Source organism: Salvelinus fontinalis, chromosome 22 (assembly GCF_029448725.1).
Source record: "Salvelinus fontinalis isolate EN_2023a chromosome 22, ASM2944872v1, whole genome shotgun sequence".
In the NCBI taxonomy this organism is placed as follows: Eukaryota; Metazoa; Chordata; class Actinopteri; order Salmoniformes; family Salmonidae; genus Salvelinus; species Salvelinus fontinalis.
In genome coordinates, this window is record NC_074686.1 from 21,475,286 (window position 1) to 21,497,233 (window position 21,948).

At 44.7% G+C, this 21,948-nt stretch overlaps 2 protein-coding genes across 3 annotated transcripts; both read left to right on the forward strand.

The window, feature by feature from the left end:
• The first annotated feature begins 1,138 nt into the window (after nucleotides 1-1,138).
• Nucleotides 1,139-4,036, forward strand: LOC129820023 (uncharacterized). Its single transcript, XM_055876819.1, has 4 exons — nucleotides 1,139-2,839; nucleotides 3,028-3,210; nucleotides 3,346-3,511; nucleotides 3,709-4,036. The coding sequence occupies exons 1-4, from the start codon at nucleotides 1,153-1,155 to the stop codon at nucleotides 3,953-3,955; spliced, it is 2,283 nt and encodes a 760-aa protein (XP_055732794.1). The 5' UTR covers nucleotides 1,139-1,152; the 3' UTR covers nucleotides 3,956-4,036.
• Nucleotides 4,037-4,523: 487 nt separating this feature from the next.
• LOC129820024 (palmitoyltransferase ZDHHC18-B-like) lies at nucleotides 4,524-20,108 on the forward strand. 2 transcript variants are annotated; one of them, XM_055876822.1, is made up of 9 exons: nucleotides 4,524-5,997; nucleotides 7,409-7,569; nucleotides 13,200-13,349; nucleotides 13,682-13,819; nucleotides 13,950-14,001; nucleotides 14,227-14,329; nucleotides 16,037-16,149; nucleotides 16,957-17,059; nucleotides 19,960-20,108. In XM_055876822.1, exons 1-9 carry the CDS (start codon nucleotides 5,759-5,761, stop codon nucleotides 19,978-19,980), a joined length of 1,080 nt encoding a protein of 359 aa, XP_055732797.1. In that variant the 5' UTR covers nucleotides 4,524-5,758; the 3' UTR covers nucleotides 19,981-20,108. The 2 variants fall into 2 exon arrangements, with proteins under 2 accessions (XP_055732797.1, XP_055732796.1); XM_055876821.1 differs by lacking the exon at nucleotides 19,960-20,108 and having other exon boundaries at nucleotides 4,525-5,997; nucleotides 16,957-18,971.
• Nucleotides 20,109-21,948: the final 1,840 nt, after the last annotated feature.

Below are 21,948 nucleotides of genomic sequence, written 5' to 3' on the forward strand. Positions count from 1 at the left end.
CGTCAGCCTGCCATGAGCGTAGAGAGCCGTCAGTCTGCCATGAGCGTCGAGAGCCGTCAGCCTGCATGGACCTGCCAGAGCCGTCCAAACAGGACCTGCCAGAGTCCTTCAGCCGGGATCTGCCCCTTGTCCCGGTGTTGCCCCTTGTCCCGGTGCTGCCCCTTGTCCCGGTGCTGCCCCTTGTCCCGGTGCTGCCCCTTGTCCCGGTGCTGCCCCTTGTCCCGGTGCTGCCCCTTGTCCCGGTGCTGCCCCTTGTCCCGGTGCTGCCCCTTATTCCAGTGATGGTCCTTATCCTGGTGCTGCCCCTTGTTCTGGTGCTGCCCCTTGTCCCGGTGCTACCCCTTGTCCCGGTGCTGCCCTTTGTCCCGGTGCTAGCTGTTTATTTAGGGGAAGGTAGTGTTAGGGTGGTCAGTAGAAGGGGTAGAAAGAAGAGGGGAGTGACTATGGTGGTGCGGGGACAGCGTCCTGAACCGGAACCACCACCGTGGTCAACTGCCCACCCGGACCCTCCCCTGGACTTTGTGCTGGTGCGCCCGGCGTTCGCACCTTGGGGGGGGGGTACTGTAACAGTCCTGACCTATTTATGTTAGTTTTTATGTGTTTTTGGTCAGGGCATGTGTTTTGGGTGGGCAGTCTATGTTATCTGTTTCTATGTTGGTTTCGGTTTGCCTGGTATGGCTCTTGATTAGAGGCAGGTGGTTTGCATTTTCCTCTAATCAAGAGTCATATTTAGGTAGGGCATTCTCACTGTTTGTTTGTGGGTGATTGTCTCCTGTGATGTCTTCGTTATGTTCGATGTATTCACTTTTGGAGCTGTTTGGCTGTTCGTTCGTTTTGATGTACGTTCCTGTTCGTGAGTTTACGTTTGTTGATGTGAGTTTATGTTCAGGTTCCGTTGTACGTCGTTTTCTTATTTTGTAGTTTGTTAAAGTGTTTGTTTTCGTGTCATCGGTTTTCGTTATAAAATAAAGATGGCATATTTCCCTGACTCCGCATTTTGGTCCGAAGATCCTTCTCTCCTCACCTCATCTGAGGATGAGGAAAGCGACAGCTATTACATGTACAGTCCCTTGTTTTATGCATAGTTTATTCTATTGACTATGGATGACATGTATTGTACTTGTTCCATCAGTGCTCGGTTTATGTGTTCTGATGCATGTATATCAAATAAATTGTATTCAATTCAAGGTAATCGATGTCCTGACTGGGGAGGGCCACAAGGTCATCTTCTCAGAGGACAGGCCAAGTATGACCTCAAGCCTAGACTCCACGGTGTGTATTGCCTCAAGCCCAGAATCTAGACCAGGTCTTACCTCTACTCCAGTGGACATAGCAAGAAGTTCCTCCATCCCTGAGGCCAGACCAAGCAGTTCTTCTGCCACCCCAGGGTCCAGCCCCAGCAGTGAGTCCCTGTGCTGCATGTCCAGCAGCCACGATCAGGAGACCCATGTCCAACGCCCATCTGACCCACCTGGTAAGCTCCTAGGAGGCCAGGCCAGCACCCTGAGATCTCAAAACCCACTGATGCTCAATGAAAAGGATCTGTCAGACAGGGAGCTAATGCCCTATGCCAACAGCATTATCAACATTATCATGCAGAAGATGCACCATGACAATGACCTTTACGAGTCCGTGGGTGGCCAGAAACCACTGTCCCCAAGAAGGCGATCACGCCCAGCTCTTCTGTCACAATACTCTCCTCTGGACAATGCCAAGATCCCTGTGCTTTACATCCCCAAGAGGGCTGATCGGAAATCACTGAAGTCAGTTGATCCGAAGGCCCTGAGAGTAGTCAGGTGGGTGCTGCAGACCATCCATAGACGCCATGGGTGGCTGGGTCAGGCTAACGACCACAGCAGACAGGCCAAAGAAAGCTTGCTGCTCTGTGATGTCATCCAGGTCCTGCTTGAGAAGCTTGACCACAAGACCACTACTGGAGATCTACAGGTGGCACCTACCCAAACATATGCCCTACATAATGACGACCGCTTCAAGACGAAGTTGCAGGAGGCTACAGTTGAACCCATCAGCGATATCATCGGACATCTGTCTATCAATCTGCTGAGGTCCGAGTCTTGCTTCGAGCCCAAGAAGAGATGGTCGTCGTCAAGCACCCTGGCTAAGAGCGTCTCGATGACCAACCTGGGGAGCCGAGCTGTGGCTTCGGCTGTGGCCATGGACATCAGCTCCAATGTGGTTGAGAAGCTCAAAGAGGCCTCAGGTAGCAGCAAGACCACTTGCTCGATGACTAGCCTTCGGGACTTTGTCAGAGCCATGACCGTCAGCCATCCAGAGCTCAGCCAGCAGGCCACCTCGTGTGGGTCAAAACTTCACAACGTCTACAGGGAGGTTCTGGAGATGGTTGTGACCAAGCTGAGGAGTTGTGTCACCAAAGGGGGATCATTTCACAAGCCCACAGAGCACTTAGCGCAGAAGATGGCGGAGAGCTGCCTTGAGGTAGAATGTGCTTTCATGGAGATTCTGCAGACACTTAAGAGTCACGGAACAGGCGATGAGGCATGCAGCGCCTGGGCAGTTGACTGCATGTCCACGACTATCTCTGACACCATGTTTAAACGTGTGACTGAGGGGGGCCATCCTCCTCATGTTACTCATGTCTCTGGGGCGACGGTCACAAACTGTGGTCCAATCAGAATCAGTGATGTTAACCAGCAGCGGCCTATCAAGATCAAGGCTAGAATGTCCAGATCCTCCGTGAACCTCCTACAAACCACTGTGGAAAAGTTTGTGCATAAGCTGACGGATGAGCGGGTGTCCATCCCAGAACTAGGAGAAGGAATGTCTACTTCTACCAGTCCCCAGCAAGGAAAGGATCCTGGTAAGATCGACAGAGGAATTTCTCTATTTTTTTTAAAGAAAATAAATATATATTTTTTCTTCTGTTTTTTAAATCTTGTTATTTTTATTATAAAATGCATAAATAAACAAATAATTCAGCCTTCTTCGCTATTAATACTATGTAATGTTTCCTAAATGTAAATAAAATAATTACCTCTTCTCTCACAGAGAACCTACGTAGACCACAGAGTGTTCAGAGATTCACTACGGAGCCTCCCCCCGAGCTCTCGCCACGGAGCCAACTGAAACGGGAGGAGCTAATTAGTATGCTGTGTGCATTGATGAGCAAATCCATCATTAGCTCCTTGTCTTTGGATAGAGCTTTTCAGGTTCCAGTTGACACAGTCTCAGGTAGGAGTCCTGAATACCTTTATTGATCCTGTATGATATTCATCACACCTCATATTAGATAGAATTTGGTGCAACATATGCCATAGGCTACTGTATATTATTTAATTAAATTGTGATGTATTTTTCTTTCCACAGATACAAAGGAAAGCAGAACCTCTGCTGTGAAGTTGGGTACGAATGCCAGAACGTTGGTGCCAACGCCCCCTCCTCGCCCCACTAACAGTCAGAGGGATAATAAGCCTGTCCAAGAGGACAGCAGGAGGAGAATCCGACCTCTCCGTACTCGTCAGGCTGCCAAGAGGTAAGTAGCCCAGAGGTTAGAGGCAGACCAGTAGCTCTGGAAAGTCACTGGGTCAAATCCAAGGCAGGGCAATGGAAAAAAATATGGGAACTGAAATTACAACTGAAGGGCTGGTGGTTTCAGATTCATTTTTGAATATCCTTTGCAAGATGGACTAATAAAGTTATATATTTTTATTCCCTTATTCTCTAAAAAAGGGTGGTCAGCTCCATGGACTTGGACATTTCCAGGACCACTAGTAGAAGCACTGGGATGGTGGCTCAGCTGGCTTGTCCAGTCAACAGCAACAACAATCTCTTCAGCGAGCCTCCCAGCACCTCTGCAGCCATCTCAAACACATCCCTAGCAGCCTCTGAGATCACTGAGAATTTGGTGTGTAAACTCCTCCAGGGGGATTCTCCAGACTTCATGTCATCCAGCAACCACATCAGCCCAAGGCCCTGAGGAACAACATTCAACGAATGGAACTGCAGAAACCTCGTTTTCTAAATATCTAGGCTTAATAAAAATAATTTTGCAATGACATTATTTGGTCACTTGTTCATGATTTTAATATGGTTAATATGATCATTCAAAGTAGACTACCTGCATTTCGCATTTTGAGGTGTAAGCAAAAATACTGGTAAGTAACCCACTAAAGGTTTCCTCGTGTGTCTGTTCTGTAAGCATAAACCATAAAATGAAAAGGGTGTAAGTGAAATATTGACTTCATTCCCTGCCAGCAAATCATGAACGCTGTGAATGTGTTGTAAACATTTCATAGCAATCATAACCAAAGGTTATCTATTATATTGACAAGATAGCCCAGTGACCGCCCTTACAATGGAAATACATATCCTCAATTAGTAAAGGCGAGTGAGGTAAGGTGGGATCATTTTAGCCCATAGACAATGAAACCAATGTGTGCGCGTCCTCCGCTATCATTATCAGCAGTTGGTCAGCGCCTCTGCCAGGGCAGATACGTGTGAACAACATGCACAAGTAGTAAGAGGTTGTGTTCGTAAATTACATCTGGAGTGCCATAGTCCGTTCGTAAATTCAGAGCGCACTCGAGCTTGCTAGCTAACTGTTACTTCGAGACACAAACGAGAGAACACCTCACTCTGACAATTTTACCAGCCCTAGCAGAGCTAGTTAGGGCTGTGTTCATATTATCTAGATCGTTAGTGACTAACTGTTCTGCTAGCAACAATTTAATTCCGTTTTTTTTAACCAACCTTTTCGGACAACTGTTGTATTCAAAGGGTGTTGCGCGTTGCTAAGTCCATCAGTTATTCTGCGCTCTGACACTCAAACGAGTAGATAACCTCCATTAATTTACGAACGCACCCGGCCGTAGTCGTTTTTCTCAAAGTTGCTGGAATGCCACGTGCATCCACTTATATCAGAACATTAACAGCCGAAACATTACGAAACGTATATAAGATCAAAAAAGCCTCAAGTAATTCTCACACAAGCAGCTTTTGGGCGGAGTAAATTCTCTCTCTCCATAGGGCTGGACCATACGATATAAGTACACCTGACCTGCACGCTTTCCTGAATTTTAATAGACTGCACAAGACCAAAACAAATTATATTTCGTTAAATGTATATGTTTAACAGACTGTCTGCAGTTGGTTAGTTAGCGTCGATTCGTAGCTACGAAAACTCCGACAAAAGCTCTCTGTCAACATCACCACCTGGAAATTTCAACATGAACGTTACTTTCTGCCTGGCTGGACGTGTAGGAGTTGGTGGGCTCATAGGATCAAATTGAACTGTCCGTATCAGACAGAACCCCGGTATGGTACCAATATACACGTTGATGCTGTTCATATGATATGTATTCTACTATCCACTAACAATAGTCTGCTCATCAATTTTGGGCTAGCTAGTTAACGTTAGCATAGCCAGCTAAGCGGTCTGCTGATGAAATGGGTCACACAGCTGTTAATTAGCTAGATCGGAGGGATCATTTAAAAGTAGAGTTCTCTTCAATGAGTGTATATTTTGGGCACATTATTTTCATACACTGGATAATGGAAACGCCTGGTGGTGTTTTTTGTTGATTCAATGACGACATGCTCCACTAATTTACCGGTGCTGGAAGATGTTTGTAGCTAATGTTACTGGCAACGCGTTAGGCATCTAGCATGCTAACAGACTATGTTAGGTAGCTAACTAGTTAGCAAGATATCGGTAACTGCTTATCTACTCCGGACGCCCAAAACTGGGAGAAATAAAAGTAGTCACACAGTTTAGTAAATCATGAACAATTGCGAATACGAACAAATCGAACCGCAGGCACTTTCAACTCCAACTCCGACCCTGCCGCCGCGACTTGCAGTTGTTGAAGAGGAGGAAAGGGCACGGAGAAAATGGGAAGTTTTCCCCGGCAAGAATCGCTTCTACTGCGATGGACGGTTCATCGTGGCTCAACAAAGCGGTGTCCTACCACTCACCCTCGGCCTCATTCTGGTCACCACCGTACTGTTCTTTGTATTTGAGTAAGTACACATTCTTTTTTTGTTTTGTATTTCTTTGACACAAAATAATGTTTGCCATAGCCAAGAAAACAATGGCACAGGTTTCAACAAACCATGGCAAGTTTGGTTGTGTGTCTGGCACTTTACACAACACAGCAGATTCTGGAATAGAATAATTAGTTTGAATACCAGAAAGTCATGTCTTCCTGCAAGTGTCTTGCTGAAATGCGTTGCATCTCCTGAGACTATGCTACAGTGGTGATTTAAAAAGTGAGTTTCTAAAACCAGATCCCCTCAGGGTGGTTGAGAAACTCTATTGTACTATTTGCGTGTCAGTCTGGTTTGACAGCATTTTCAGTTCCTCATGTTGAAAATGAGAACTAGTCCTTCATGTGGTTAATCGGGGTCCTGTTTGTTTCTGCAATCAATCTTGACCTCTTTAGTTTCCTGGTGAGAGAAATAAAATGACCTTTGTGAAGGCAGGCTACACAAAACACTTTATATTGCGTTTACACAGGCAGCCCAATTCTGATATTTATTTTCAGTACGCGACACACCGACGTCACGCACGGGTATTCGCCCACCAGTCAGCATGTATTATCAGCCACTGAAATAAGCTTTGACATTCTCATTCGCTTACAATGTTTTGATTATTGCTTGAACAGTCCCTAAGATTATATTTGGTTGTGGTAGTTGCAAAATACCTATTTTAGATGCAGCAGTTGTTAGCTAAAATGCTAACACTCATAGACATAGGCTGGTATCAAAGCTAGCCAAAGAGCTATTTTACTGGTTGACGTGTTTTTGAAGTGTAATGCAGTTGATTGGCAACGATGACACAATTATATTAAGCAGAACATTCATGCAATACTTATAATCCAATTTTATAATTGAAAAGTTGTGTGTGAAATGCACTCATAATCAACATGTAAATATTATTATTATTTTTTTATGTTGGCTGTCTGAACGCCCTGTGTTTTCTCCCTCTGGTTGGGAAATTGTGAATAGGAACTCGGAGTATTGCTGAATGTGATTTTTCTGGAGAAGCACTCCTGGTCTTGCGCCGATAATGCTCAGTAATATTCGGAATACATTGTGGGGAAAAAATACTTAAGCTCACCATTTGAGCTCCACAAAGATTTTCTGCATCTGTAATTAGCAGTATACATAACTAGCTGTTTACGTGTTAGCAGGGAGGGGTTTCTGCAACCAAATTGTGTGCACATCGCCCCGTGCGGGAAAGTTTGCAAACACAGAAAAGGGCCTATTTGGTCTTTTGATCAATCAGATCAGCTTTTTTTGACAGTAATTGGTACAAAAGATCAGAATTGGGCTGCCTGTGTAAACACAACCTTAGTTTTAACATATAAGGTAGTCCACTTCAATTGTTGCTGAATATTGTCCCTTTTTTCTTTTTGTCTTGTAATCCCAGCTGTCCCTTCCTGGTGAAGCACCTGACTGTGTTCATCCCAGTGATTGGAGGAGTGCTATTTGTGTTCGCGGTCATCTCTCTCCTGCAGACCAGCTTCACTGACCCTGGCATCCTGCCCCGGGCCACGCCGGACGAGGCCGCAGACATTGAGAAGCAGATCGGTAAGGGCAACAAGTACACACTTAAAAGAACATTCTTACTGTCCCCCTCACTTTTACAGCTTTGTGCACTTGTTCACCAACACTACCCAAGTGACAGCATTTGTTTTCCTGTTCCAGATGCTGGTCTGTTTGTTTTTGCACTGGTTTTGAGACACTAACAGCAACATATACGTTAGTTTCCTGTTTTTTGTTCGAAGCCATGAATTATTCAGCCAGCAAATGGTTGAACTGCCATAATTACAGGCTTCCTCCTCCCTTGAGAGAACCACAGACAGTCCCCTCTGACAGAGCATGGCGGGATGGATGGCTAGAGGTCTTTGAACTGTTAATGACTCTGCTTGTTGCGGTGTGTGGTCAGCCCCCTGGGCTAATTGCCTCTGCTGTTTAATTGTGTGAGAAATTTAAGACACTCTGGCCAAATTGCAGTGGGATGCCACTAACATTTCTCGCTCTCTCACATTCACACCAGTAGTGGTAAAATCAATGGGGAAGCCAAGCTAGGCAAAACATTACAACTAGGGATGCACGATATATCGGTGAACATATCAGAATCAGCCAATATTAGCTAAAAATGGCAACATCACTATTGGCCGATGTTAAAAAATAATAGCGTAATAACGCCACGTAAAATGTTGCGCAACACAGCATTCCTAACCTATCCCACAATGTCTGCTGTGTGGATTGAGCAGTCATTTTAAAGAGTAAGAACATTTCAGCGAGACAACTCAAACCCAAAATCCATTAAAGCCAAGAATGGAATTCATTGACATTCAACCGTTCTCTGTCGTGGATGATGTTGGCTATCGCCGACTGGTCGAGCATCGGTACACACTACAATGTGCGCTATTTTTCAGATTTTGCCCTACCGGAGTTACACAGTAATAGACATACTATGGAACGCTGTTTGGGTCTTTGCGTGTCAAAAAAGATACAGTAGCACTGTCAAAGCTGTACAAAAAAGTCTGCGAACACCGGCCACAAACGATGTGTTTACAATACCGCGTTGGTAATAAAGTATCATTTGTTCGACCGCAACTTCTGGGGTAGCTATCTTTAGTTTGGTACCTAGCTAGCACCAATACAACCAGCCTGAAAACAGTAGAAACTGCAGTCATTTTCATTATTCTTAGCAATGATTTAGGAATCCTTGTGAGTAAGTGTTAGCTAGGTTGCCACTTGTTGTTCACATATTGAACTTCAGTTCATAAAAATAAATAGCTAGCCATCTACTTAACCCTGTTGCCCAAAGCTAACGTTAAAAGCAGCCAGCTAGCTTCATCTGGCTAGTGAGCCTTGACCGGACTGGGTTATGTGTTGTGAAGCTAGCCACAATAAGGTTTAGGCACATTAGTGGAATTTGCAGTTTGCCTTCAAAATAAGAGTATGTAATTGACAGTGGTGCAACTGAATACAAATAGTAGAATTATGCCATACTTTTATTTTGAAGGCTAACCGCAAAGTCCACTACTGTGGACTAGCTAGCTAACTATAGCTACTGAAACGGATTATGTTGTGTTATTTGATATGTCAAATAGTGTTATTTGACGTGTATCTTTTTTGACATGCAAAGACCAAAACGGCGGTCCATAGAAATCCTGGTTGAGAATGAAACGACTGAACAACGAAACAGCACAGCAAGTAAGTGAAATAAATAGCTTTTGATTATGTTTTACTGGTATTGGGAACATACCAAAATAACCTTTTGGTCGATGTGTGTGTAACCTTTATTTAACTAAGCAAGTCAGTTAAGAACACATTCCTATATACAATGATGACCTGGAAGACACTGGTCCAATTGCGCGTGCCCTATAGGACTCCCATTCACGGTTGGATATGATGCAGCCTGGATTCGAACCAGGGACTGTAGTGATGCCTCTTGCATTGAGATGCAGTGCCTTAGACCACTGCGTCCGTGTGTGTTAACTATTTAAATGCTAGAATTCTTAAAAGGCCGCTAAAATTTGAAATATCGGTATTTTTGGCAACAAAAATCGGTCACAAATGTCATATCGGTGTATCACTAATCACAACCGATGTTGTGATAATTGTATTGTTTTCTCTAACCTGTTAGAAATGCATTTATACAGCACTGTGATAGCCAATATGAGGCTGATAAACCATAGCCTACATTGTCACAGACAGTTCCACAGTGGCGGAATAAATTCAACCACGTACATTTGTGTTTCATCACAGTTAAAACCGGAGAGCAACGTGTGTCCTGTTTAAGTCCACAAAGATGTTTCATGCAGCAAACAGTCACATGACCTACACAGCATGGTCAAATGCAAGTTCAAGTTAATTTCACCATCGGTTTGCTCAAGTTATAAAAACATCCTTACTAAAATATTTCCGAAGCATAAAGCTTAAAATAGCCTAATGGGAAATACAACCGCAATACACTTCAACTTTGACATGTTGTTGGCCAACTATAGAGATACACATTCACATAGGGAAGGTTTTAATCCCTTTCAGACAGGATAATGACCTTTCAGCTGATGTATTTGTAACGGATGGCGAGCATCAGTTTCAGGAGCTTCTATACCTCCGGTAAAGTGGTGGTCAGTTCATTTTTCACAAGTGATTGCAGCAGCTCACCTTGTGGTTTGTGGAAGGAGGCATCAGCAATAGACTACCTGCAGCTAATTTTTCAACCTCTGGTTGTCAAAGAAAGGGTAGGTCTGGAACAGCTGTGTGAGTGCTCTGTCAGGAAACCCCTCTTGCTTGGAGTACTCTGGAAATGATCCATGATCAAGTACACGAAGAAGTCGAGGCTCTTCATGTCAGCAAACCTCTGGGTCATGTGTAGTATGATTCCATCGAGTATTTCAAAGTGCGGTCGTCGGTATCTGTCCAGGGAGCCTGGGTTATTGTCAGCGTTGTCCCGGTGGTGGAGTCTATGCTCATAGTCATCCCAGTCATGACGGTGTCTTTCATCTTCCATTCTAACAGTAGGGACAGTGTTGTCATATCCCTTGAAACTTCGCATCACTTCTGATGGCACACACTGTACTATCAACCCCAACACAATGTCTTCGGTCAAGAGATTGGCTCTGCAGGGCCTGAAACTGTGGCCATTTATGACTCACAGAACCACCAACGCCAAGTATTTATTTTTATTTTATTTTTTACATGATCTCCTTCAGTTTGTTTCAGAGCATTGCTCTGTGCGATCAAATCTTTATCTTAGCTGGGCTCAGTACTGATCCGATCAAAAACGATATCCAATAATCTGGCCTTCGTGCACGTCTCTACTTTTGAAGTTCCAAGGAGTGGCACAGCCTTCAGTACCTGACTGGTATTGTCGACCTCTGTAAGCATTGCTGTCTTTTTGCGTGACACGGTAAAAAAAGTTATAACTGTCAATGGATGTCCAAAAAATATTGAATATTGCTTGTCTCCTGTGCTAAAACGTAAGTTTAGTTTGTGGGCATAACAATGAATTAACATGGCGTATTGAAAGTGGGCTTTCACGAGTGCCTGAACCCCACTTCACTGCCCACTCAAGCAGCTTGCCCCGTTGTAAGTCTGAGTTTGGCTGCTCGGTTGAATTTCCAGTACAACAGGTGATTGCCTCTGTGTTTCTCTCTGGCTCACATCAGAAAATCCCAGCAATCTCTCGCATATAACACCCTTATCATTGACCAAGCATGCAATGATTGACATTTGCCGGGTATGTCTGTGGTGTCATCCACCTGTTCTGCTATGAAGGGTGCTGAACTGATCTCACTGTCAATTTCACTTTGTATCACGTCTGCGACATTCTGAATGGCATTCTGTATGGTGTTTGACGTGCCTGTAAATATGGTGCTTGTCCCAAGGTGTTCAGCCATGGCAGTATCGAACTCTGCAAATGCATTGACAAGTTCAACCAAATTATCTTTAAGGCTTGTTGCTGACTCCTCATGCCCCCTGAAAGCTTGCTCCTGCTGTCCCAGGTACATTGCGATGACCAGTTTCTTTAGAATGTCTCTGTTTTTATTCACCTGTTCATTGTGCCTCTGGACACTGATCACTGTGGCCTGGCCGAGAGCCTCGTTGATCCGGACTCGACCAAAGAGCTTAGTTTCTGGCTTCCCATGTGTTTTTGAGATTTTCCATGTCGGTCAAGGGACCTGCCCAGGTTTGCAAGATCAGGAAAAACCAGTGGTGGCCCAAGGGTTGTGGATCAATCGTGTGCTCTTGTCAAATAAAAGGCATGGCCAGCAAAACCGCTTCTTTAGCCTAGCACTCCCAGCTAGCCAGTCGGTTCAATTGTAATTCTGTGTTGAAAGATCGGGTCCCACCCTGTGCTCCTCTCCCCTGCACAATATCAAATTTTGGAGTCACCCTCCCATTCTTTTTGCTTTTCAGCTGCTGCTAGATCTGCATCCATAGCTAGCTACTGCAGGACACAGACCTTAAGCTAACAGTGACGCTTTGGTGTGATTTGCCGAATCCAAACGGGCCTCCTTTTGACTTGTTTTTTGTTTTTGTTGCTGCACCTAGACCATTCAGAGTTAAGCGTTTGGCTTCCGTTTTTATCAATGGAAGCTTAACGCTAGCTGGCTTCCTTTGCTGTTGAATTCAATACTATGGGCGGCAACATCAAGTTCTACTCTTTTTCACCAGACAGATGCATGGGCTACATATAGGCTACTGAGACAGAGGGGTGCTGTTTTCCTCACTCTGTTTCCTCCTTTGAGATATAGATTCAGCCTGGCCACTTGCGAAATGAATGAAAATGATGAAATGCAGGAGATTAAAAAAACATTTTATATATATTCTTTTATAGGCAAGGCTGGCTTCCCTTGGCGTCCATGAATACACACCACTGACACACACAGCTTAGAGTAGAGAGAGAGAAGTGTTATTTTCTTGCACCAAAATTATATAAAAAAAAGTTTTGTGGTTATACTCTCTGCAACATGGTTTAAGCCTAATGTTTTACATATCTGCTGGTTAGGCCTAATTTCCTAAACTACATGAATACATCCAGAAAGTTCTAATCAGGAGTATCATACTTAGTTCTGACTAGCTGCCTAATATTCAGCTGTCATTGTGAGGCAAAGTTGTTCTCTTGAGTACCTTACACTTTACTGTGAAAGAGCTCATGCCATGGTGTGATCGAGCCAGTCTATTAATATTTTAAATTGCCACTCATCTGAAACCTTCTAGTACTATGGCTGCGTTTACACAGGCAGCCCAATTCTGATATTTTGCCTAATTATTGGCAAAAAGGCCAATCAGTGGAATAACAATATCAGAATTGGACTGCCTGTATAAACACAGCCTATGGGCCTGCTAGGCAGGCATCACACTTTCAAACATTACACAGAGCCTGAGTTGATTGACTGCCGCCCCTTTGACTCCACCTTAATGGACACTACTCCGCCAGCAATTAGGCCTAATGCCACTACCTGGATCACAACATGGACACACACACAGCATAGGTTTCACTATCCTTGTAGGGACCTAAAATGTATTTCAATTAAAAATCTAATTTTACCTAACCCCTAATTCTAAAATAGGACAATGTTCCTTGTTTTACTATCCTTGTGAGGACTTTTGGGGATTTACAGTAACCACAAGGTTATTAATACACACCTTGTGTACTATGTCTCTTGATATGTCCTCCCTGTCTTTCTCCTCAGATAACTCTGGATCGTCCACCTATCGACCCCCTCCGCGCACCAAGGAGGTGATGATCAACCAGCAGGTAGTGAAGCTCAAGTATTGTTTCACCTGCAAGATGTTCCGGCCACCGCGCACCTCCCACTGCTCCCTCTGTGACAACTGTGTGGGTAAGGACTGGAGGCCGAGGGGGGCGTTCAGCACGGAACACAGAGGGGGTCAACACACTGACATTTATTAGACTGAATTATTTAGACTACTACACAGCCTGTTACTGAGATTGTTTTGCTGAACGGTCTATCGGTCTTATAAAGAGGATTTATTAGTGCTCTCCATAAAGATGCTGATCAACTCTGAAAGCCGGGCCTCTTAAAATGTTAGACTTTTCTACAAATGTGTTTTCCTATTGAAAGGCCCTGGAGAGCTTGGCCTCAATGTCAATGAGATGTCCTTTGTAGATAATTGTACATTTTCTTACCCCATCTCGCTTCCTGTCCTCCAGAGCGATTCGACCACCATTGTCCCTGGGTGGGGAATTGTGTTGGGAAAAGGAACTATCGTTTCTTCTACACCTTCATCGTCTCTCTGTCCTTCCTGACAGCCTTCATCTTCGGCTGCGTCGCCACACATCTAGCACTGAGTACGTAGTCTCCACAGCAGACACATCTGGCCGCTGCCCTGGCTTGTGATATTGTGCTCAACTGCTGAGTGGATCCTGATATTATCCTGTCATGGTTTCCTGTAACAATCTTCAATTGCTCTGTCCTCAGGGGCACAAGGAGGCAGAGGCCTTATTTTTGCTCTTCAGGAGAGTCCAGCCAGATATCCTTTTACCAAGACTCTGTGTGTCTAGGGTAACCGATCTGATCCCCTCATAATACCACTCCCTGCCTCCAGTAGTGTGGTGTTAGGGCACCTAAACTGTCATTCACTTCAGTTTCTTGGCCGTATTGCAGAATAAGAATAAGTCTCTTTGTCCAGCTGATGTCTCTGATGATATTTAGATACTCAAACCATAAATGTTGTCCTTGACTTTTCTTCCTGCACTGCTGTGGAGCTGGTGATTTGCTTCTTTTCAGTTTGGTCCATCTTGGGCCTCTCAGGCTTCCATACCTACCTGGTTGCTTCTAACCTGACCACAAATGAAGATGTGAGTAAATGCCAATGAGTGTGATGTCTTTGTCACCTTTGGGATATGTGTAATACACTTTAAAGGTCCAGTGCAGCTGTTCTAATCTCAATTTCACATCATTTCTGGGTAACAATACGTATCTTACTGGGATTGTTTTCAATTAAAATTGTAAAAAAGAAACAAATGGCTTCTTAGTAAAGGGCATTTTCTCAAGCAAGAATTTAGCTAGGACTGTCGGTGAGTGGTCTGAGTGGGGAGGGGAAAACGGAATATTGGCTTTTATTGACAGAGGTTTGGAACTCTTTCTTATTGGTCTATTAACTCATTTACTGCATGGTGGTGTCACCATGATAGACTTAACTCCATCCTACCAAAACGGGAGAAAAGGACATTATCATTTTCACAATCACAGCATTATTCCAACCTTATAGTGTGGAAAATGTGTGTGCATGCATACATAGAGTTGAAGTCGGAAGTTTACATACACTTTTAATGACTCCAACCTAACTCGTTTTTCAACGACTCCACAAATTTCAGACTACGGTTTGCAGCTGCACATGGGGACAAAGATCATACTTTTTGAAGAAATGTCCTCTGGTGTTTGTATGTTTGGAGGAAAAAGTGGGAGGCTTGCAAGCCTCCAAACACCATCCGTGAAGCATGTGGGTGGCAGCATCATGTTATGGGGGTGCTTTGCTGCAGGAGGGACTGGTGCACTTCACAAAATAGATGGCTTCATAAGGACGGAAAATTATGTGGTTATATTGAAGCAACATCTGAAGACATCAGTCAGAAAGTTAAAGCTTGGTTGCAAATGGGTCTTCCAAATGGACAATAACCCCAAGCATACTTCCAAAGTTGTGGCAAAATGGCTTAAGGACAACAAAGTCAAGATATTGGCGTGGGCATCACAAAGCCTTGACCTCAATCCTATAGAAAATTTAATGTAGAAAATGTGTTGGCAGAACTGAAAAAGAGTGTGCGAGCAAGGAGGCCTACAAACCTGACTCAGTTACACCAGCTCTATCAGTAGGAATGGGCCAAAATTCACCCAACTTCTTGTGGGAAGCTTGTGGAAGGCTACCCGAAACGTTTGACCTAAGTTAAACAATTATAAAGGCAATGCTACCAAATACTCATTGAGTGTATGTAAACTTCTGACCCACTGGGAATGTGATGAAAGAAATAAAAGCTGAAATAAATCATTCTCTCTACTATTATTTTGACATTTCAGTCTTAAAATAAAGTGGTGATCCTGAGATGGAATTTTTACTAAGATTAAATGTCAGGAATTGTGAAAACTGATTTTAAATGTATTTGGCTAAGGTGTATGTAAACTTCCCACTTCAACTGTATGTATGCTTGCAAAGTTTTCTCGAATTTTCCAAGCTGTTTAAAGACAGTCAACTTAATGTATGTAAACTTCTGACCCACTGGATTTGTGATACAGTGAAATAATCTGTCTGTAAACAATTGTTGGAAAAATTACTTGTCATGCACAAAGTAGATGTCCTAAACGACTTGCCAAAACTATAGTTTGTTAACAAGAAATTTGTGGAGTGGTTGAAAAATTAGTTTTTGTGACTCCAACCTACGTGTTTGTAAACTTCTGACTTCAACTGTACATGTGGTGACATGTTTGTTGTGCCTGGTCCCTGACAAATAAACTAAAACTAGTCTAGGATGAGGACTGATGGTCAACTTGTGTGTCTCTCTTGTTCCTAGATCAAAGGCTCGTTGTCGGGGAAGAGTGGGGCGGAGGACACCGGAAACCCCTACAGCTATAACAACATCATTACTAACTGCTGCTCTGTACTCTGTGGACCCATGCCTCCCAGGTGAGACTCAACCTGGTTTATAATGCATCTTTGATAAGGTTTGAGTCAGTCCATTTAGGATGTGATTTTTTTTTGTGTGTGTCTTTCTGAATGAAATATGCTCCATTGATTTCGAAGGATTTTCTCCAATTCATGGATATATTTTTTTATCTACTCCTTGAATTGACTGAACAGGAAACTGAATTCACCCTAACATGCTGACCAGACCGCATGTTGATTTTGTCCACCCACACCAGATGCAATCAGGACACGAAATATCAAAAACCTTAAACCAACTATATTCATGGCAATTTAGCTAGCTAGCTTGCTGTTGCTAGCTAATTTGTCCTGGGATATAAACATTGGGTTGTTATTTTACATGAAATGCACAAGGTCCTCTACTCCGATAATTAATCCACAGATAAAGGGGTAAACCGAGTTAGTTTCTATTAATCTCTCCTACAGGCTTCTTCTTCTTTGGACTTTATATGGTGGTTGGCAACCAACTTTAAGGTGTATTACCACTACCAACTGGACTGGAGTGTGGACCTCCGTTCATATTTTAATCACCTACGTCGGTATATGCTCCTAAAAACCAATGAGGAGATGGGAGAGGCGGGACTTGCAGCATGTCAAGCGTCACAAATAGAACCAAGTTCTATTTTAGCGCCTGACTACACAGATGCTTGGGAGCAGTGTGGGTTCAATGATTGAATAACATGTATGTGTACATTTTATTTTGTAACGCTTCCGCGAGCGGTGTGGTCAGCATGTAACCCTGAAGCCTAACCTTTCTGTCTAACCTGTTTCCATGTTGTTCCGTGTCAGTTTGATTGACAGGCGAGGCTTCGTACCAGTGGAGGAGTCATCGCAGACAGTTTCCACGGAGATGGTACTACCCGTGCTGGCTGCTAAGAAGGAGATTAAAGTGGTAGGAGGGCCCACGCCGTCCCAGCTGCCCCCCTGCCGTGCCTTGCAGGTTCCCTCTACCTGCAACCCCCCTCAGCCTGACTGGCAGACACCAGTTTAGTTGCCTGTTCTAACACGGTTTCCTGACTGGCTGTTGTGTATGGGGTCACCCTCTCATGACAGTCTCAGACCAGTGTACTGTATTCCTGTTGGTCGGGATCCGGTACAAACCAGTGTATTGTATTACTGTTGGTCGGGATCCGGTACAAACCAGTGTATTGTATTACTGTTGGTCAGGATCCGGTACAGACCAGTGTATTGTATTACTGCTTGTCAGGATCCGGTACAAACCAGTGTATTGTATTATTGTTGGTCAGGATCCCGTACAGACCAGTGTACTGTATTCCTGTTGGTCGGGATCCGGTACAGACCAGTGTATTGTATTACTGTTGGTCGGGATCCGGTACAGACCAGTGTATTGTATTACTGTTGGTCGGGATCCAGTACAGACCAGTGTATTGTATTACTGTTGGTCAGGATCCGGTACAGACCAGTGTATTGTATTACTGTTGGTCAGGATCCGGTACAGACCAGTGTATTGTATTACTGTTGGTCGGGATCCAGTACAGACCAGTGTACTGTATTACTGTTGGTCAGGATCCGGTACAGACCAGTGTACTGTATTACTGTTGGTCGGGATCCAGTACAGACCAGTGTATTGTATTACTGTTGGTCAGGATCCGGTAATCAGGACATTACATATGGTGGTGTTTCCTGTTCCTGGTAGCCAGTCTACGCCAGACTGTTCATTGTTTACTGCTGACTGTAAAAGACTGTCTTTGGAACAAGGAAGTGAAACCGCCTGCTAGGCCATGTTTGACCTGGGTGTAGCTCAACCGTTAGTTACTCACGTCATTCCGTGCCTTCGCGTCATAACCAGGCAACTCGGCGTTATGTCTCTCAGTGAAAAGGGGAACACAGCCTATATATGATTCATCCACTTCCTGGCTTGGTTAGAGGTTGAGCCGTTGTTGATTTGAGGTCCAGGAGAAACGTAAGTATTAGGAGTTTATGAGAACATGTTTGTTTACTAAAGTGTGACTGCCACTGGGCTATTTAGTTCAGTCTTACGGTAGTGGCTCTCTCCAACCCTTCAGACTGTCTGCCTCTTCCAAACCAACAAGCCTTTCTGCTGTTTACACTCAAGCAATATCCAGACAAGCTAACCTTGGTTTACTTTAAGGATACAAGGGCTCAGTCTTGTCTGCTGGGAGGTTGCATATTATATGTATTTTTGCACAGAAGGAGTTAGACCATAGAAGATGATGTACAGTATTGGTTCAGTATTTATACTTTTTAGCAAACACATGCTGGTAATGGAAGTGGTTACTGCTGGGGATGTACCTGTCACAAACACATGTCTGTACCCAAGTGCTGTTTTAATTTGTCTCAATCTGGACACTGACATGCAGTTGGCCAGCAGAAAGAGTGGGGGAATGTTTTATTGACACACATGGAGTTGTCTTTGTTTACAGAGTGTGAACACTTGTCTTTCCTCAATGTTGTCTGTATTTTGTATTCGTCTCTGACGTGAGTCTGTTGGTCTAGTTGTGTGTCATAGCATAATATAATGGTCATGTGACACAAGCTACATCCATTTCTACATTTGAGTCATTAATCAGATGTTGTTATCCAGAGCGACATACAGGAGCCAGTAGGGTTCAGTGGCTTGTTCTAGTGTATTCTAACCAGATCTGAACTGCTAGGGTATCTGCTGCCCTCTAGCCAGTCATCTCCCTCTTACTGGTTCCTTATGCTTTTATATTCTTTCTCTTTCTTTTATTTTGGTCTTTTTAATATTTGTCATTTTGTAATATATTAAGTCCATCTGAAATGTACTGTATAAAACATTGTATTTTAAAAAATAAAATAAATACACTTATTCCCAAATGAGTTCTCAATAGACATACATTAATTTATTTGTATTTTTTCTGTGTTAAGACATTATGATAAATGTGTGAACAGTTCCTACTAGAGGTCGACCGATTATGATTTTTCAACGCCGATACCGATTAATCGGGCCAATTTTATTTATTTGTAGTAATGACAATTACAACAATACTGAATGAACACTTATTTTAACTTAATATAATACATAAATAAAATCAATTTGGTCTCAAATAAATAATGAAACGCCCGCTCGCTCTGCCCCTCTCACCCGCTCGCTGCTCTGCCCCTCTCGTCCGCTCACCGCTCTGCCCCTCTCGTCCGCTCACCGCTCTGCCCCTCTCGTCCGCTCACCGCTCTGCCCCTCTCGTCCGCTCACCGCTCTGCCCCTCTCGTCCGCTCACCGCTCTGCCCCTCTCGTCCGCTCACCGCTCTGCCCCTCTCGTCCGCTCACCGCTCTGCCCCTCTCGTCCGCTCACCGCTCTGCCCCTCTCGTCCGCTCACCGCTCTGCCCCTCTCGTCCGCTCACCGCTCTGCCCCTCTCGTCCGCTCACCGCTCTGCCCCTCTCGTCCGCTCACCGCTCTGCCCCTCTCGTCCGCTCACCGCTCTGCCCCTCTCGTCTGCTCTCCCCCTCTTGCCCCCTCTGCTGCTCGATCTGCCGCTCGCTCGATCTGCCCCCCCGCTCGCTCTGCCCCCGCTAGATCTTCCCCTCTCGCCCGCTCGCTCTGCCCCTCTTGCCCGCTCGCTCTGCCCCTCTCGCCCGCTCGCTCTGGCCCCTCTCGCCGCTCTGGCCCCTCTCGCCCGCTCTGCCGCTCGCTCTCTGCCCCTCTTTCTCGCTCGCTCTGACTCTCTCTCTTTGGTTCGCTCTCTCCTTCCACCCAATGCACACAGGGAACTAAACTTGTTGGAGTTGGCTTCTCGCTCTCAATGCCCCCAGACAGTGAAACCCCAGACCGTCTCTACTACTTCTCCAGACAGCATCGACCCAACGGTGACCTCTGACCCTGTTGCCGTGCCCTCTGACCCTGTTGCCGTGCCCTCTGACCCTGTTGCCGTGCCCTCTCTGACATGTGGGATCCGGCACCACAGCCACACCACCAGCCGTCTGGACGAACCCCACCAGCACCATAACCGGCACCACAGCCACACGACCAGCCATCTGGACGCACCATAACCGGCACCACAGCCACACCACCAGCCGTCTGGACGAACCCCACCAGCACCATAACCGGCACCACAGCCACACCACCAGCCGTCTGGACGAACCCCACCAGCACCATAACCGGCACCACAGCCACACCACCAGCCGTCTGGATGAACCCCACCAGCAGCACCAGTACCATAACCGGCACCACAGCCACACCACCAGCCGTCTGGACGAACCCCACCAGCAGCACCAGTACCATAACCGGCACCACAGGACTCTGTCAAAGCGGAGCAGCAGCAAGCAGGCCGCTCTACACATCTCCAACCCGGCTGACGTCAGCCTCAACCCCCCCCCATCTCTCCAGGCCTGGGGCCTAGTCATAGTTCAGGGGCAGAGGACCACAGAAGAAAGGAAAGCTTTGCCGCGCTGCACTGACTCACTCACAGCTCTAAGCTCTGCCAGTGAGACATTACAGCTTCCTATCAGCAGAGAGCGCTACCAGCTATGTGAGATGCAGTGAGCGGGTGAATCTGATGTGAACAGTTATATAGGTCACACAAACCTCAATTTAATTCAACTGAATAGCTCCTTTTGTTTACAGCGAAAGAGCTGATGTTTTGTGGAGTGAACTTGGGTAGCTACTCAGTGAGCCACACGTTCTTCTTTTGACACAAGCAGAAGAGACCTAGCCAGCACTACAGAGCCTCATACAGACGTTGTTGTTAGTATGGTTGGCAGGCAAAACACTAGACTAGCATCCAAACTAAAGTCGCTACCTTTTTAACAACTCTTAATCCACTTCGTTACACCTACCCCTGCTATACCTGCACAAACAATCCAATGACCTGAGCATGAAACATGACTTCACTGAGGAGTAGGTTACACACAATGATCACTTAACACCGACGCTCCATTTCCTAAACAAATGTATTGTAGTCCACTTGGACCTCCAGTATTCTCATTCACTAGAGAAGTGAAGTTACTGCATATGTTATATTTTAAAAAGTGTTTCCCTTCATCACAGCAACTTAGACATACTGTAGATCGGAGGTCATTGACGGGCAAAACAATGCATTGTGGAGGTTGGTTTCAAATTGTATTAAGAGCTTTTTCTGTTATTTCAGCCAATGTTCCTCTCAAAATGAAACTTCAGAATAAAAAGCAACGACTTGATAATGGTTTATTTTATGTTAATCATGGATCCAGAATAGTTGGTCTGTTGAGCTCTTTGTTTAGTTTTGTTAAACATTATTGATTTATTTACAGAAACCTGTTAATTTGTGTGTTTATAACCTGTGTGATATACTCCTCCATACAGTAACTTGAATTGATGCTCTCTGTTCGCGTGTTACACACCAAGACCACCAGATGGCGACAGTTACAACCAAATCTAGATTTGACATGTTTACACACTTACAAAAGAGCTCTCAGAATGAGTACAATGTTTGCTAGTCAAGTGGTGATGTAAACATGGTCTTTTCTTAGAGTATTTGTTTGTTTCTGTTTACTGGCAAAATGGTCTAAATGAGTGCACAATTCCCCCTTCAGATTGTTATAGTTTTACGCTACATTGTTATTAAGCAATTCAAACAGATGGCCAGTGCTTATATTGTCAATTTTAAAAATAAATAGAATGTAGGCTGACTGAATTGTGGGGAATGTTGCACACTAAAAGATAAACTCGATATTTCTTCCTCCTTCAGCAACAGGCCCCTGCATGCCCCTTAATTGTAGTTTGCCTGTGCTGTCTGAATGACGTTGAGGGTTACACAGGGCACATGTATGTTTGACAGGGTCCTACCCTTACCCTCGGCCT

Excerpts from the sequence above, each read along its gene's own strand:
- LOC129820023 (XM_055876819.1), top strand. The coding sequence starts at position 1,153 with ATGCATGTATATCAAATAAATTGTATTCAATTCAAGGTAATCGATGTC. Across the intron at positions 2,840-3,027 it reads CCAGCAAGGAAAGGATCCTG|AGAACCTACGTAGACCACAG; the intron begins GTAAGATCGACA and ends CTTCTCTCACAG. Across the intron at positions 3,512-3,708 it reads ACTCGTCAGGCTGCCAAGAG|GGTGGTCAGCTCCATGGACT; the intron begins GTAAGTAGCCCA and ends TCTCTAAAAAAG.
- LOC129820024 (XM_055876821.1), top strand. The coding sequence starts at position 5,759 with ATGAACAATTGCGAATACGAACAAATCGAACCGCAGGCACTTTCAACT. Across the intron at positions 7,570-13,199 it reads AGACATTGAGAAGCAGATCG|ATAACTCTGGATCGTCCACC; the intron begins GTAAGGGCAACA and ends CTTTCTCCTCAG. Across the intron at positions 14,002-14,226 it reads CTTCAGGAGAGTCCAGCCAG|TGCTGTGGAGCTGGTGATTT; the intron begins ATATCCTTTTAC and ends TTCTTCCTGCAC.